General features: G+C 53.2%; 1 protein-coding gene across 6 annotated transcripts in view; it reads right to left on the bottom strand.

Annotated features, from left to right (window-relative positions):
* The window catches only part of CPSF1 (cleavage and polyadenylation specific factor 1), a 465,036-nt gene that overhangs the window by 213,772 nt on the left and 234,380 nt on the right, over positions 1-16,884 (bottom strand). For all 6 annotated transcript variants that reach the window (XM_063921055.1, XM_063921056.1, XM_063921060.1 and 3 more), the window contains one exon: positions 7,297-7,377. In XM_063921055.1, coding sequence (XP_063777125.1) covers positions 7,297-7,377 — 81 coding nt within the window. The remainder of the gene's footprint in view (positions 1-7,296; positions 7,378-16,884) is intronic.

Below are 16,884 nucleotides of genomic sequence, written 5' to 3'. Positions count from 1 at the left end.
ACACAACTGACCCTAGGGATGACAGTCACATGTGTGTAATCAGACGCACAGCTGTACACCACCACACAACTGACCCTAGGGATGACAGTCACATGTGTGTAATCAGACACACAGCTGTACACCACCACACAACTGACCCTAGGGATGACAGCCACATGTGTGTAATCAGACACACAGCTATACACCCCCACACAACTGACCCTAGGGATGACAGTCACATGTGTGTAATCAGACACACAGCTGTACACCACCACACAACTGACCCTAGGGATGACAGCTACATGTGTGTAATCAGACACACAGCTGTACACCACCACACAACTGACCCTAGGGATGACAGACACATGTGTGTAATCAGACGCACAGCTGTACACCACCACACAACTGACCCTAGGGATGACAGTCACATGTGTGTAATCAGACGCACAGCTGTACACCACCACACAACTGACCCTAGGGATGACAGTCACATGTGTGTAATCAGACACACAGCTGTACACCACCACACAACTGACCCTAGGGATGACAGCCACATGTGTGTAATCAGACACACAGCTATACACCCCCACACAACTGACCCTAGGGATGACAGTCACATGTGTGTAATCAGACGCACAGCTGTACACCACCACACAACTGACCCTAGGGATGACAGCTACATGTGTGTAATCAGACACACAGCTGTACACCACTACACAACTGACCCTAGGGATGACAGTCACATGTGTGTAATCAGACGCACAGCTGTACACCACCACACAACTGACCCTAGGGATGACAGCTACATGTGTGTAATCAGACACACAGCTGTACACCACTACACAACTGACCCTAGGGATGACAGCTACATGTGTGTAATCAGATACACAGCTGTACACCACCACACAACTGACCCTAGGGATGACAGCTACATGTGTGTAATCAGACACACAGCTGTACACCACCACCACACAACTGACCCTAGGGATGACAGCTACATGTGTGTAATCAGACACACAGCTGTACACCACCACACAACTGACCCTAGGGATGACAGCCACATGTGTGTAATCAGACACACAGCTGTACACCACCACCACACAACTGACCCTAGGGATGACAGCTACATGTGTGTAATCAGACACACAGCTGTACACCACCACACAACTGACCCTAGGGATGACAGCTACATGTGTGTAATCAGACACACAGCTGTACACCACCACCACACAACTGACCCTAGGGATGACAGCTACATGTGTGTAATCAGACACACAGCTGTACACCACCACACAACTGACCCTAGGGATGACAGCTACATGTGTGTAATCAGACACACAGCTGTACACCACCACCACACAACTGACCCTAGGGATGACAGACACATGTGTGTAATCAGACGCACAGCTGTACACCACCACCACACAACTGACCCTAGGGATGACAGCTACATGTGTGTAATCAGACACACAGCTGTACACCACCACACAACTGACCCTAGGGATGACAGCCACATGTGTGTAATCAGACACACAGCTGTACACCACCACACAACTGACCCTAGGGATGACAGCCACATGTGTGTAATCAGACGCACAGCTGTACACCACCACACAACTGACCCTAGGGATGACAGTTACATGTGTGTAATCAGACACACAGCTGTACACCACCACACAACTGACCCTAGGGATGACAGTCACATGTGTGTAATCAGACACACAGCTGTACACCACCACCACACAACTGACCCTAGGGATGACAGTCACATGTGTGTAATCAGACGCACAGCTGTACACCACCACACAACTGACCCTAGGGATGACAGTCACATGTGTGTAATCAGACGCACAGCTGTACACCACCACCACACAACTGACCCTAGGGATGACAGTCACATGTGTGTAATCAGACGCACAGCTGTACACCACCACCACACAACTGACCCTAGGGATGACAGCTACATGTGTGTAATCAGACACACAGCTATACACCACCACCACACAACTGACCCTAGGGATGACAGTCACATGTGTGTAATCAGACACACAGCTGTACACCACCACACAACTGACCCTAGGGATGACAGTCACATGTGTGTAATCAGACACACAGCTGTACACCACCACACAACTGACCCTAGGGATGACAGCCACATGTGTGTAATCAGACACACAGCTGTACACCACCACCACACAACTGACCCTAGGGATGACAGCTACATGTGTGTAATCAGACGCACAGTTGTACACCACCACACAACTGACCCTAGGGATGACAGCTACATGTGTGTAATCAGACACACAGCTGTACACCACCACACAACTGACCCTAGGGATGACAGACACATGTGTGTAATCAGACACACAGCTGTACACCACCACACAACTGACCCTAGGGATGACAGTCACATGTGTGTAATCAGACGCACAGCTGTACACCACCACCACACAACTGACCCTAGGGATGACAGACACATGTGTGTAATCAGACACACAGCTGTACACCACCACACAACTGACCCTAGGGATGACAGTCACATGTGTGTAATCAGACACACAGCTGTACACCACCACCACCACACAACTGACCCTAGGGATGACAGCCACATGTGTGTAATCAGACGCACAGCTGTACACCACCACACAACTGACCCTAGGGATGACAGCCACATGTGTGTAATCAGACACACAGCTGTACACCACCACCACACAACTGACCCTAGGGATGACAGACACATGTGTGTAATCAGACGCACAGCTGTACACCACCACACAACTGACCCTAGGGATGACAGACACATGTGTGTAATCAGACACACAGCTGTACACCACCACCACCACACAACTGACCCTAGAGATGACAGACATGTGTGTAATCAGACGCACAGCTATACACCACCACACAACTGACCCTAGGGATGACAGCCACATGTGTGTAATCAGACACACAGCTGTACACCACCACACAACTGACCCTAGGGATGACAGTCACATGTGTGTAATCAGACGCACAGCTGTACACCACCACACAACTGACCCTAGGGATGACAGCTACATGTGTGTAATCAGACACACAGCTGTACACCACCACACAACTGACCCTAGGGATGACAGCCACATGTGTGTAATCAGACGCACAGCTGTACACCACCACACAACTGACCCTAGGGATGACAGCCACATGTGTGTAATCAGACACACAGCTGTACACCACCACCACACAACTGACCCTAGGGATGACAGCTACATGTGTGTAATCAGACGCACAGCTGTACACCACCACCACACAACTGACCCTAGGGATGACAGCTACATGTGTGTAATCAGACGCACAGCTGTACACCACCACACAACTGACCCTAGGGATGACAGCTACATGTGTGTAATCAGACACACAGCTGTACACCACCACACAACTGACCCTAGGGATGACAGCCACATGTGTGTAATCAGACGCACAGCTGTACACCACCACACAACTGACCCTAGGGATGACAGCCACATGTGTGTAATCAGACACACAGCTGTACACCACCACCACACAACTGACCCTAGGGATGACAGTCACATGTGTGTAATCAGACACACAGCTGTACACCACCACCACACAACTGACCCTAGGGATGACAGACACATGTGTGTAATCAGACACACAGCTGTACACCACCACCACACAACTGACCCTAGGGATGACAGTCACATGTGTGTAATCAGACACACAGCTGTACACCACCACCACACAACTGACCCTAGGGATGACAGTCACATGTGTGTAATCAGACACACAGCTGTACACCACCACACAACTGACCCTAGGGATGACAGTCACATGTGTGTAATCAGACGCACAGCTGTACACCACCACACAACTGACCCTAGGGATGACAGACACATGTGTGTAATCAGACGCACAGCTGTACACCACCACACAACTGACCCTAGGGATGACAGCCACATGTGTGTAATCAGACACACAGCTGTACACCACCACACAACTGACCCTAGGGATGACAGCTACATGTGTGTAATCAGACGCACAGCTGTACACCACCACACAACTGACCCTAGGGATGACAGCTACATGTGTGTAATTAGACGCACAGCTGTACACCACCACACAACTGACCCTAGGGATGACAGCCACATGTGTGTAATCAGACACACAGCTGTACACCACCACACAACTGACCCTAGGGATGACAGCCACATGTGTGTAATCAGACACACAGCTGTACACCACCACACAACTGACCCTAGGGATGACAGTCACATGTGTGTAATCAGACACACAGCTGTACACCACCACACAACTGACCCTAGGGATGACAGCTACATGTGTGTAATCAGACACACAGCTGTACACCACTACACAACTGACCCTAGGGATGACAGCTACATGTGTGTAATCAGACGCACAGCTGTACACCACCACACAACTGACCCTAGGGATGACAGTCACATGTGTGTAATCAGACGCACAGCTGTACACCACCACCACACAACTGACCCTAGGGATGACAGCTACATGTGTGTAATCAGACGCACAGCTGTACACCACCACCACACAACTGACCCTAGGGATGACAGCTACATGTGTGTAATCAGACACACAGCTGTACACCACCACACAACTGACCCTAGGGATGACAGTCACATGTGTGTAATCAGACACACAGCTGTACACCACCACACAACTGACCCTAGGGATGACAGCTACATGTGTGTAATCAGACACACAGCTGTACACCACTACACAACTGACCCTAGGGATGACAGTCACATGTGTGTAATCAGACGCACAGCTGTACAACACCACCACACAACTGACCCTAGGGATGACAGCTACATGTGTGTAATCAGACACACAGCTGTACACCACCACCACACAACTGACCCTAGGGATGACAGCTACATGTGTGTAATCAGACACACAGCTGTACACCACCACCACACAACTGACCCTAGGGATGACAGCTACATGTGTGTAATCAGACACACAGCTGTACACCACCACACAACTGACCCTAGGGATGACAGTCACATGTGTGTAATCAGACGCACAGCTGTACAACACCACCACACAACTGACCCTAGGGATGACAGCTACATGTGTGTAATCACACAGCTGTACACCACCACACAACTGACCCTAGGGATGACAGCTACATGTGTGTAATCAGACACACAGCTGTACACCACCACACAACTGATCCTAGAGATGACAGCTACATGTGTGTAATCAGACGCAGAGCTGTACACCACCACACAACTGACCCTAGGGATGACAGCCACATGTGTGTAATCAGACGCACAGCTGTACACCACCACACAACTGACCCTAGGGATGACAGCTACATGTGTGTAATCAGACACACAGCTGTACACCACTACACAACTGACCCTAGGGATGACAGCCACATGTGTGTAATCAGACACACAGCTGTACACCACCACACAACTGACCCTAGGGATGACAGCCACATGTGTGTAATCAGACGCACAGCTGTACACCACCACACAACTGACCCTAGGGATGACAGCTACATGTGTGTAATCAGACGCACAGCTGTACACCACCACACAACTGACCCTAGGGATGACCGCTACATGTGTGTAATCAGACACACAGCTGTACACCACCACCACACAACTGACCCTAGGGATGACAGCTACATGTGTGTAATCAGACACACAGCTGTACACCACCACACAACTGACCCTAGGGATGACAGTCACATGTGTGTAATCAGACACACAGCTGTACACCACCACACAACTGACCCTAGGGATGACAGCCACATGTGTGTAATCAGACGCACAGCTGTACACCACCACACAACTGACCCTAGGGATGACAGCTACATGTGTGTAATCAGACACACAGCTGTACACCACCACACAACTGACCCTAGGGATGACAGCTACATGTGTGTAATCAGACGCACAGCTGTACACCACCACACAACTGACCCTAGGGATGACAGCTACATGTGTGTAATCAGACGCACAGCTGTACACCACCACACAACTGACCCTAGGGATGACAGCTACATGTGTGTAATAAGACGCACAGCTGTACACCACCACACAACTGACCCTAGGGATGACAGCTACATGTGTGTAATCAGACGCACAGCTGTACACCACCACACAACTGACCCTAGGGATGACAGCTACATGTGTGTAATCAGACGCACAGCTGTACACCACCACACAACTGACCCTAGGGATGACAGCCACATGTGTGTAATCAGACACACAGCTGTACACCACCACACAACTGACCCTAGGGATGACAGACACATGTGTGTAATCAGACGCACAGCTGTACACCACCACACAACTGACCCTAGGGATGACAGACACATGTGTGTAATCAGACGCACAGCTGTACACCACCACCACACAACTGACCCTAGGGATGACAGACACATGTGTGTAATCAGACGCACAGCTGTACACCACCACCACACAACTGACCCTAGGGATGACAGACACATGTGTGTAATCAGACGCACAGCTGTACACCACCACCACACAACTGACCCTAGGGATGACAGACACATGTGTGTAATCAGACGCACAGCTGTACACCACCACACAACTGACCCTAGGGATGACAGCCACATGTGTGTAATCAGACACACAGCTGTACACCACCACACAACTGACCCTAGGGATGACAGTCACATGTGTGTAATCAGACGCACAGCTGTACACCACCACACAACTGACCCTAGGGATGACAGCTACATGTGTGTAATCAGACACACAGCTGTACACCACCACCACACAACTGACCCTAGAGATGACAGACACATGTGTGTAATCAGACGCACAGCTGTACACCACCACACAACTGACCCTAGGGATGACAGCTACATGTGTGTAATCAGACGCACAGCTGTACACCACCACCACACAACTGACCCTAGGGATGACAGTCACATGTGTGTAATCAGACACACAGCTGTACACCACCACACAACTGACCCTAGGGATGACAGCCACATGTGTGTAATCAGACACACAGCTGTACACCACCACACAACTGACCCTAGGGATGACAGTCACATGTGTGTAATCAGACACACAGCTGTACACCACCACACAACTGACCCTAGGGATGACAGTCACATGTGTGTAATCACACAGCTGTACACCACCACACAACTGACCCTAGGGATGACAGCCACATGTGTGTAATCAGACGCACAGCTGTACACCACCACACAACCACTTCTCCTGTTATAATGTCAGCCCTAAACTAAGATGTAAAATATCATGACACCTGGGAGGGGGGATTACAACGCACCTGAAGTACAGATAAAGCTCCATTCTTTCCATATCCAGAAGACAAGACAATCTCAAGGTCTGGCTCCAGGCTGTTCTGAAACTGAAAGGTCAGAAGTGTTATTTTCGCAGTACGTGAGATTAGGGAGAGGTTAGGGAGAGGTAGGCAGAGGTTAGGGAGAGGTAGGCAGAGGTTAGGGAGAGGGTAGGCAGAGGTTAGGGAGAGGGTAGGCAGAGGTTAGGGAGAGGTAGGCAGAGGTTAGGGAGAGGTAGGCAGAGGTTAGGGAGAGGGTAGGCAGAGGTTAGGGAGAGGTAGGCAGAGGTTAGGGAGAGGTAGGCAGAGGTTAGGGAGAGGTAGGCAGAGGTTAGGGAGAGGTAGGCAGAGGTTAGGTAGAGAGAGGGAAGGGAGAGGGTAGGGAGAGGTAGGCAGAGGTTAGGGAAAGGTAGGCAGAGGTTACGGAGAGGTAGGGAGAGGTTAGGGAGAGGTTAGGGAGAGGTAGGGTGAGGAAGGGAGAGGTTAAGGAGAGGTAGGGTGAGTAAGGGAGAGGGTAGGGAGAGGGTAGGGAGAAGTAGGCAGAGGTTAGGGAGAGGTAGAGAGAAGTAGGGAGAGGTAGGGAGAGGGTAGGGAGAGGGTAGGGAGAGGGTAGGGAGAGGTAGGTAGAGGGTAGGGAGAGGTAGGGAGAGGGTAGGGAGAGGGTAGGGAGCGGTAGGGAGAGGTTAGGGAGCAGTAGGGAGAGGTAGGGAGAGGTAGGGAGAGGTTAGGGAGAGGTTAGGGAGAGGGTAGGGAGAGGGTAGGGAGAGGGTAGGGAGAGGGTTGGGAGAGGGTTGGGAGAGGGTTGGGAGAGGGTAGGGAGAGGTAGGGAGAGGTTAGGGAGAGGTTAGGGAGAGGTTAGGGAGAGGTTAGGGAGAGGTAGAGTGAGGAAGGGAGAGGTTAGGGAGAGGTAGGGAGAGGTTAGGGAGAGGTTAGGGAGAGGTAGGGAGAGGTAGGGAGAGGTAGGGAGAGGATAGGGAGATGTAGGGAGAGGTTAGGGAGAGGGTAGGGAGAGGGTAGGGAGAGGGTAGGGAGTGGTAGGGAGAGGTAGGGAGAGGGTAGGGAGAGGGTAGGGAGAGGGTAGGGAGCGGTAGGGAGAGGTTAGGGAAAGGTAGAGAGGTAGGGAGAGGGTAGGGAGAGGTAGGGAAAAGTAGGGAGAGGTAGAGAGAAGTAGGGAGAGGTAGGGAGAGGGTAGGGAGAGGGTAGGGAGAGGTAGGGAGAGGGTAGGGAGAGGGTAGGGAGCGGTAGGGAGAGGTTAGGGAGAGGTAGGGAGAGGTAGGGAGAGGTAGGGAGAGGTTAGGGAGAGGTAGGGAGAGGGTAGGGAGAGGGTTGGGAGAGGGTAGGGAGAGGGTAGGGAGAGGGTTGGGAGAGGGTAGGGAGAGGGTAGGGAGAGGGTAGGGAGAGGTAGGGAGAGGTTAGGGAGAGGTTAGGGAGAGGTTAGGGAGAGGTAGAGTGAGGAAGGGAGAGGTTAGGGAGAGGAAGGGAGAGGTTAGGGAGAGGTAGGGAGAGGTTAGGGAGAGGTAGGGAGAGGTTAGGGAGAGGTAGGGAGAGGTAGGGAGAGGATAGGGAGATGTAGGGAGAGGTTAGGGAGAGGTTAGGGAGAGGTCAGGAGAGGTAGGGTGAGGAAGGGAGAGGTTAGGGAGAGGTAGAGTGAGGAAGGAAGAGGTTAGGGAGAGGTAGAGTGAGGAAGGGAGAGGTAGAGTGAGGAAGGGAGAGGTTAGGAGAGGTAGGGTGAGGAAGGGAGAGGTTAAGGAGAGGTAGGGTGAGTAAGGGAGAGGTTAGGGAGAGTTAGGGAGAGGTTAGGGAGAGGGTAGGGAGAGGTTAGGGAGAGGTAGGGTGAGGTAAGGAGAGGTAGGGAGAGGTAGGGAGAGATTAGGGAGAGGTAGGGAGAGGTTAGGGAGAGGTAGGGAGAGGTTAGGGAGAGGTTAGGGTGAGGTAGGGAAAGGTTAGGGAGAGGTTAGGGAGAGGTTAGGGAGAGGTTAGGGAGAGGTTAGGGTGAGGCAGGGAGAGGTTAGGGTGAGGTAGGGTGAGGAAGGGAGAGGTTAGGGAGAGGTAGGGAGAGGGTAGGGAGAGGGTAGGGAGAGGTAGGGTGCGGTAGGGAGAGGGTAAGCAGAGGTTAGGGAGAGGTAGGGTGAGGAAGGGAGAGGTTAGGGAGCGGTTAGGGAGAGGTTAGGGAGAGGTAGGGAGAGGTTAGGGAGAGGTTAGGGAGAGGTTAGGGAGAGGTAGGAGAGGATGAGGTAGGGTGAGGTAGGGTGAGGTAGGGTGAGGTAGGGAGAGGTAGGGTGAGGTAGGGAGAGGTAGGGAGAGGTTAGGGAGAGGTTAGGGTGAGTTAGGGTGAGTTAGGGAGAGGTTAGGGAGAGGTTAGGGAGAGGTTAGGGTGAGTTAGGGAGAGGTTAGGGAGAGGTAGGGTGAGGAAGGGAGAGGTTAGGGAGAGGTAGAGTGAGGAAGGGAGAGGTTAGGGAGAGGTAGAGTGAGGTTAGGGAGAGGTTAGGAGAGGTAGGGTGAGGAAGAAGAGGTTAGGGAGAGGTAGGGAGAGGTAGGGAGAGGTTAGGGAGAGGTAGGGAGAGGTTAGGGAGAGGTAGGGAGAGGTGGGTGAGGAAGGGAGAGGTTAGGGAGAGGTAGGGAGAGGTTAGGGAGAGGTAGGGAGAGGTTAGGGAGAGGTAGGGAGAGGTTAGGGAGAGGTTAGGGAGAGGTTAGGGAAAGGTAGGGAGAGGTTAGGGAGAGGTTAGGGTGAGGAAGGGAGAGGTTAGGGAAAGGTAGGGAGAGGTTAGGGAGAGGTAGGGAGAGGTAGGGAGAGGTTAGGGAGAGGTTAGGGAGAGGTAGGGAGAGGTTAGGGAGAGGTTAGGGAGAGGTAGGGAGAGGTAGGGAGAGGTTAGGGAGAGGTAGGGAGAGGTAGGGAGAGGTGGGTGAGGAAGGGAGAGGTAGGGAGAGGTTAGGGAGAGGTTAGGGAGAGGTTAGGGAGAGGTAGGGAGAGGTAGGGAGAGGTAGGGAGAGGTTAGGGAGAGGTTAGGGAGAGGTAGGGAGAGGTTAGGGAGAGGTAGGGAGAGGTGGGTGAGGAAGGGAGAGGTTAGGGAGAGGTAGGGAGAGGTTAGGGAGAGGTTAGGGAGAGGTAGGGAGAGGTTAGGGAGAGGTAGGGAGAGGTTAGGGAGAGGTAGGGAGAGGTTAGGGAGAGGTACGGAAAGGTAGGGAGAGGTTAGGGAGAGGTAGGGAGAGGTTAGGGAGAGGTTAGGGAGAGGTTAGGGAGAGGTAGGGAGAGGTTAGGGAGAGGTAGGGAGAGGTGGGTGAGGAAGGGAGAGGTTAGGGAGAGGTAGGGAGAGGTTAGGGAGAGGTAGGGAGAGGTTAGGGAGAGGTAGGGAGAGGTTAGGGAGAGGTTAGGGAGAGGTGGGTGAGGAAGGGAGAGGTAGGGAGAGGTTAGGGAGAGGTAGGGAGAGGTTAGGGAGAGGTAGGGAGAGGTTAGGGAGAGGTAGGGAGAGGTTAGGGAGAGGTTAGGGTGAGGTTAGGGAGCGGTAGGGAGAGGTTAGGGAGCGGTAGGGAGAGGTAGGGAGAGGTAGGGAGAGGTTAGGGAGAGGTAGGGAGAGGTTAGGGAGAGGTAGGGAGAGGTTAGGGAGAGGTTAGGGAGAGGTTAGGGAGAGGTAGGGAGAGGTTAGGGTGAGGTTAGGGAGCATCATAGCTGTACTCTATTCTGACGGTTACGCCGGTCAGTGATTACCGGTGGTATGCGCCAGCGTCACTGACAATGCACAGAGAATGAATTGCGTACACGGTCACACTAGGATTCACGTGACTGACAGAACGTGGCCAGTCTGTGGGAGATAACGTGGACTGGTGGAAACACGTGGGTGTGTCAGGGCGTTTCTGAGGTGTGTACCAGCGGTCCTGTGTGCAGGAATCTCCCGCGTCTCAGTAGCGGTGGCCGTGCGGAGTGACCAGATGATGTCGGCTTGATCTGTGTCACTGCTGCGAATGTGTACTGAGCGCTCTGGCAGGGCTCCGGCGGATGTTACATCGCATCCTCACAGTGACCTGCGGCAGCATTCGCGTACATCTATGAATCAGGCCCATTGTGCGCAGCTAGATGCCGGGATCACAGGACTGACGAAACGCGTTCTCAGTATCCCGCAGCATAAGCAGCGCAGTCCTACTGATAAATGGTAATGACATGATCTAATACAGCAAACAGCGTTTCCAGGGCGATGTGTCTGGTTTATCGATCGTCCTGTCATCACCATTTATTATTTATTACAGGACATCATAAAAACTTTCTCCTAAGCCCACAGGATCCACAGGATACATTGGGGATATAGTGGAGCGACAGCAGATTTGCACCAAACGGTCAAAGCTTCTCGGCCTCCCAGTATGCAACGGGCCCGGCCTCCTGGCTCAGGCAAATCAGTGGTAGCGCTGATGCTGGGGGCGCCAAGAGCGGAGCTCCCGGTCCCCAGCCGCGACCTCCAGAGCCATTCTTGCCGCCGGCGCTGCACACAGGAGCCGGTGGTCCTGGACTCCCAGCCGCCGCACCAGGTGGCCAGCAACCTCATCACCTCCGTAGCGCTGAGGCAGGCATGGCCGGACCGTACGGGAGACGGGCCGCTGCGCGACCATCATAACGACAAGTAGCTCCCTGCCAACGCGCAGGAGCTGCACTGGTAGGGAGTTACTCTTCAAGTACAAAAGCATCGCCGCCGTGCAATGGGGCCGGCCCTGACACGCGGGGCGGACTAGCCCTGTGCTGGGCGTCCCCCTGCATGTCAGTGTGGATGATCGTACATGTGCTAAATTTAGCACAGCTACGATAAGGTCTGAATGACCCCCTGTGGCCGGAGAGACCCCAGCCCACGTGGACAATGGCGGCACTGAAGGGGTTAACCCTCAGTGACCGGCGCCATATTCAAGGACAATGGGCGCTTGGCGCCACTTTTAAACTGTGCACTGGTGCTAAACGCCATCTTTAAATGTAGTGTGGGTGCTAGGCACCGGGTATTTAAAAATATATTAACTACTGTGTTTTCACCAATGTTATATTTAATGCAAATGCCAGCACTTAGAAGGAATGTGTAAGCTGTGTTGGTTTTAAAATGCACTTACTATAAGATGTCTGAATAATCATCTCCTGTCAGTAGGAAGTGGCATGCTAATGGCCCTGTCCTAGCAGAGAGGTGTGAATGACAAAACCTTTTGATGTGTAAAGATGCTAATCACGGGGTCTATGGGCTTGGGACCTGTTTCATGTACCTGATTTAATGGATATACGAACCCTGAATGGCAGATGCAGGAAGGAAGACTGTTTGTTTGTATTGTAGCCTTTCCTGTTGTAATCTCAAACACTGGGTTTGCCTGGAGATGTGAATGAGACAGAAACATTTGTATTTTGAAGCTATGTGATAAATTTATCAATAGTGAATGTTAATCTGATACCAAACGTTGTCTGGGTGACAGGAAGGAGGATATTGTTTTATTGCACTTATCTCCTTTTGAAATGTAATTTATTTATTGGTATTTTGTAAAATAACCTGATTGGTTGGAGAACACAGGGAGGGCTTACCCCCCTGTAGTACTGTGTGGAAATTTGACATAAAAAGGAGGCCTGCGTGCCTCCAGATTAGTAGTTGTACCATCTTATTCTGCTGGAACATCTTGCTGTATGCTGTTGCCCCTAGCAATAGGGAAGAGTTCTCTTTAGAACTATTGAGCAAATAAATACCATTTGCCTCAAGAAGACCGCGTCATCTTGTGACCTACAGGGTTATGCCAAACCTAGCCCCGTCCTCCGGCTGTCCAGGGAAGCACCTTACATCTCCAAGTTCCGCCAGCTACCGGTAGAGGCCTAGCAAGTGGCTAGTGGGGATTCGTCAGCACCACACAGGTGTGGTAAGGCAGTGCGTCGGCACATACAGAGCAGAACCGTGGTTCCAAACGCCACGGCAGGTCAGGAGTTTGGTGGTGGCAGCACAAACCCGCCCACAACGCAGTGGGTGGAGTCAGTAACAGGCGGTAACTAACGGTAAGCGGGAATCCCCTATGCGGTCAGGCCTCGTGTGACTTGACCTTCCATTCTGTGCGCAGTCAACGGGACGCGAAAGCGGCGAGTGCTTTCGTACGGGACCGTCCTGTCACAGAAATTGGTGGCAGCAGTGGGATAATCCCAGGCGGCTTTTCATCACCCGATTGGAGAAGCCGAGTTACTCAGGAGAGGAGTAATTGCAGCGCAGGAGAACGCACAAGGCGGCGGAATTCAGCGGAATGTCCAAGGATGATCTGGAGATCGTGTGCCAGGAGAAGGGTGTGGATATCCCTTTCAACGCGTCCAGAAGCGTCATGAAGGCGGCGCTCATGAGCATGGAGGAGTCCCATCGGGCGGAGGTGGAAAGCACTGACGGCGTCAGCATCGCAGAGGACGGCCCAACAGTGGACCTTCGTAAGGAACCGGTGAGAACCACAAGCCCAGCCCTCTCTCACAGCAGCAATGTTTCCCAGCAATCCCTAGCAGGGCCAGGATCCCAACGTCCCAGGGGGGGCGGCACGGATAGCCTAGCAGATCGGCTAGCGGAATTGGGGGAAAGGGCAACGGAGCAAGAGCGCTTGATCATCATCCAGATGTGGCGTGATGAGCGGGCACCACAGGCCGTGGTACCCCGGGAGCCGTTGTCAGCTGTTGTACACAGATCGGGACGCATTCAGTTTGCTAAGTTTGCAGACAGTAATGGGGACATTGATGGACATTTACAAGTTTTTGAAAGGATTTGTAAACTACATGATTTACCCAAGTCAGAGTGGGTGAGACACCTTGTGCCCACTCTGCATGGAGAGGCATTGGAGGCCTATCGGGGAGTGGCCACGGAGGACTGTGGGGATTACGACGAAGTCGCGAAGGCCCTCCTCCAGCGATTCTTCATCACTCCAGAGTCTTACCGGAAGAAGTTCAGAGACTTGCCCAAGAATCCTAGCAGCACCCATGAGCAGTTTGCCACCCAGCTGCGGCAGTACGTGGTGAAGTGGGTGAAGGATTCGGAAGCCACTACATGGGACGCACTGATTGACCTGATCTGCAGGGAGCAGTTCTACCGCAGGTGCGACCCAGAAGTGAAGGAGTGGGTGCTAGATCGGGAGCCACCCAGCTTAAAGATGGCTGCCCAGTTAGCAGACAAGTATGTGGCAATTCGGCCACAGGGCCAGTAGCGCCCAGCCAGCAGCCAGCTCCAAAAGACTGTACCACCAAGGGGACACCCCTCTTCAACTCATCACCCCCAAAGACAAGCATCTTCCAACCCGGGTGCTCTTGGCCAGCAACCGCACCGCAGCGTCCCTGCAACTGATCAGAGATCATCGGTGCCACGACTGGAGAAGAAGTGCTACGGCTGTGGGAAAATCGGACATCTGAGGATGAACTGTCCTGCATCCCAAGCACCTCAGACTCGTGCCCCAAATCCGAGTACTGGAGCCCGGCTCGCTTGTTTGACGAGAGGAGATGAGCCTACAGAGACTGTTCCCCCTCCAGTCAGTCCGATGGAGTGTGGCGAGAGACAGGTGCACTCTGCGGAGAGAGTCACCTGCATGGCCAAACAGCCCCTACACAACATGTGGAGGCACCTGCAGCCGGTCCACGTGGGACCCCTGCAGGGGGAAGGCCTAAGAGACTCTGGGGCCTCAATCACTGTGGTGAGCCCCCACCTTTATAGATCCTGCTGCAGTATTGCAGGGTCGCACTGCCAAGGTCACCCTGGCAGATGGAACAGAGAAAGAGGTTCCCATGGCAAGAGTCTACCTGGACTGGGGAGCTGGACCAGAGTTGCAAGAAGTTGCCGTCATGGATGGTCTCCCAACTGATGTGGTCCTAGGAAATGATCTGGGTGGTGGGATCGTCACCACGTTTGCTGGCGCCATTTCCCGGAGTCAAGTTCCACAACCACCGTTGACATCAGCTACTCCAGCACAGCCCAGCCCAGAGGAAAAGATTACAGCGGCTAGATCGGCACATCGACCCCGCATGCCTTTTGCCTCTGGTATGCCTACGTCCCCTAGTAACGCAGAGGATGTCGGTTCCAGCTCGTTTGATTCTGTGGGGGTGCACAGTGATGCTCTTGACCAGAGTGGTTTGCCAACTCCGGCGGTGAGTATGAGAAACCACACTGACTTTTCCATGACTGACCCCTACCAGACTGACCCTAGTAGTCCCCACCTAGATCCCCCTGTAGAGTGTCCCAATTTAGGAGAGATTGAGGGCCACAGGCAGGAGTTTAGGGAGGCTCAACTCTCTGACCCACCCCCGAAAGGCATGAGGCGCCACTATGGCAGCGGCCTTGACAGGGTTGGGGCGGGAAGTTTGACCTGGCGGGAAGGGTTAAGGTACAGGGTAGCCAGGAAAGTGGGAGGGGATAGACCAGATAGGGAATGTGTCCAACTGGTCCCCCCAGGGAACTTTCCTGCGCAACCGGTGTCGGTTGCCAGCGAAACGCCTTTGGACAGTAACCCTGAGATAGACCGTACCCTGAAGTGCCTGACACAGTGCTTACCATGGTCTGGAATGTCGGATGACGCCCAGACCAACTGTAATGCTGGTGCCATGTGTTGGCAGCTGGGGCACTCCAGCGGTTGTGTTGTCTCTGGGCCTCTGCCCATAGGAGAACCCTTGCAGCAAGTTGCTGTGGACATAGCAGGTCCCCTGCATGTGCGCAGTAGATCGGGGAAGACACGCAGCCTCCCTGTAGTGGATGCCACACAGGATCCAGAGGCTGGTGGTCTGGCCGCCATCACTGTGGCACAGGTAGCAGACGAGGAGGAAAGAGTAGGCCTAGGTGACAGGGTAGGTTTCCCGAGTCATAGGTCGACAGAAGAGGATTGGAGGGCAGGTCTGACAGTTCGGGCAGACAGTTGCCAGATAGGTATGACGGAGGTGCAGTGCCTGGGGCACCATGTGGGAGGAGACAGGGGTAGGCCCAAACCAGAGGGGGTGGAGGCAACCAGAGGCTGTCCCCGACCCACATCACCCAGACCGGTACTGACCTTAGAACCTGTAAGGCCCTACGGACACGTTGTCATTGACTTTAGTCCTGTAGTGAACCCCTTGACAGAGATGGCTAGGAAGGGCATTCCCAAGTCAGTGGACTTTGCACCTGCTTGCGAGTTGGCATTCCAGTCATTGAAGGAGGCTCGGGTACCCGCTCCAGTGCTGATGGCGCACATTCTTGACCAGGAATGTGTGTTACGAACTACTGCGCCACTGCACGGACTGGGAGTAGTACCGAGCCAGAAAGAGCCATATGGGCAGGAGCACCCTGTGGCCTGTTTGAGCAGTATACTGCTATTGTGGGAGGTGGGGTATGCCACAATTGGGACACCGTGGGTGACACTTGTGTGTAACTGGCCCCCCACCGTGGTGACTTACCACCAACCTGTTAGGTGGCTGCAACCTACCTTGGGGAAATTGGACAGACTTTTATGGTGGAGCCTTGAACTTGGACTTCAGGTGGACTATTTGAACATTGTGCACCCACGAAGAGAGGCCCACTGCACTATGGATGAACTGTCTAGGCCGGAGCCTACGCCCCCAGGTAGCGTCACCTTCAACCCCATTAAGGACTG

Source organism: Pseudophryne corroboree, chromosome 5 (genome assembly GCF_028390025.1).
Source record: "Pseudophryne corroboree isolate aPseCor3 chromosome 5, aPseCor3.hap2, whole genome shotgun sequence".
Lineage (NCBI taxonomy): Eukaryota > Metazoa > Chordata > Amphibia > Anura > Myobatrachidae > Pseudophryne > Pseudophryne corroboree.
Note: the sequence above shows the minus strand (reverse complement) of the source record. Positions and strands in the feature narration are given on the sequence as shown.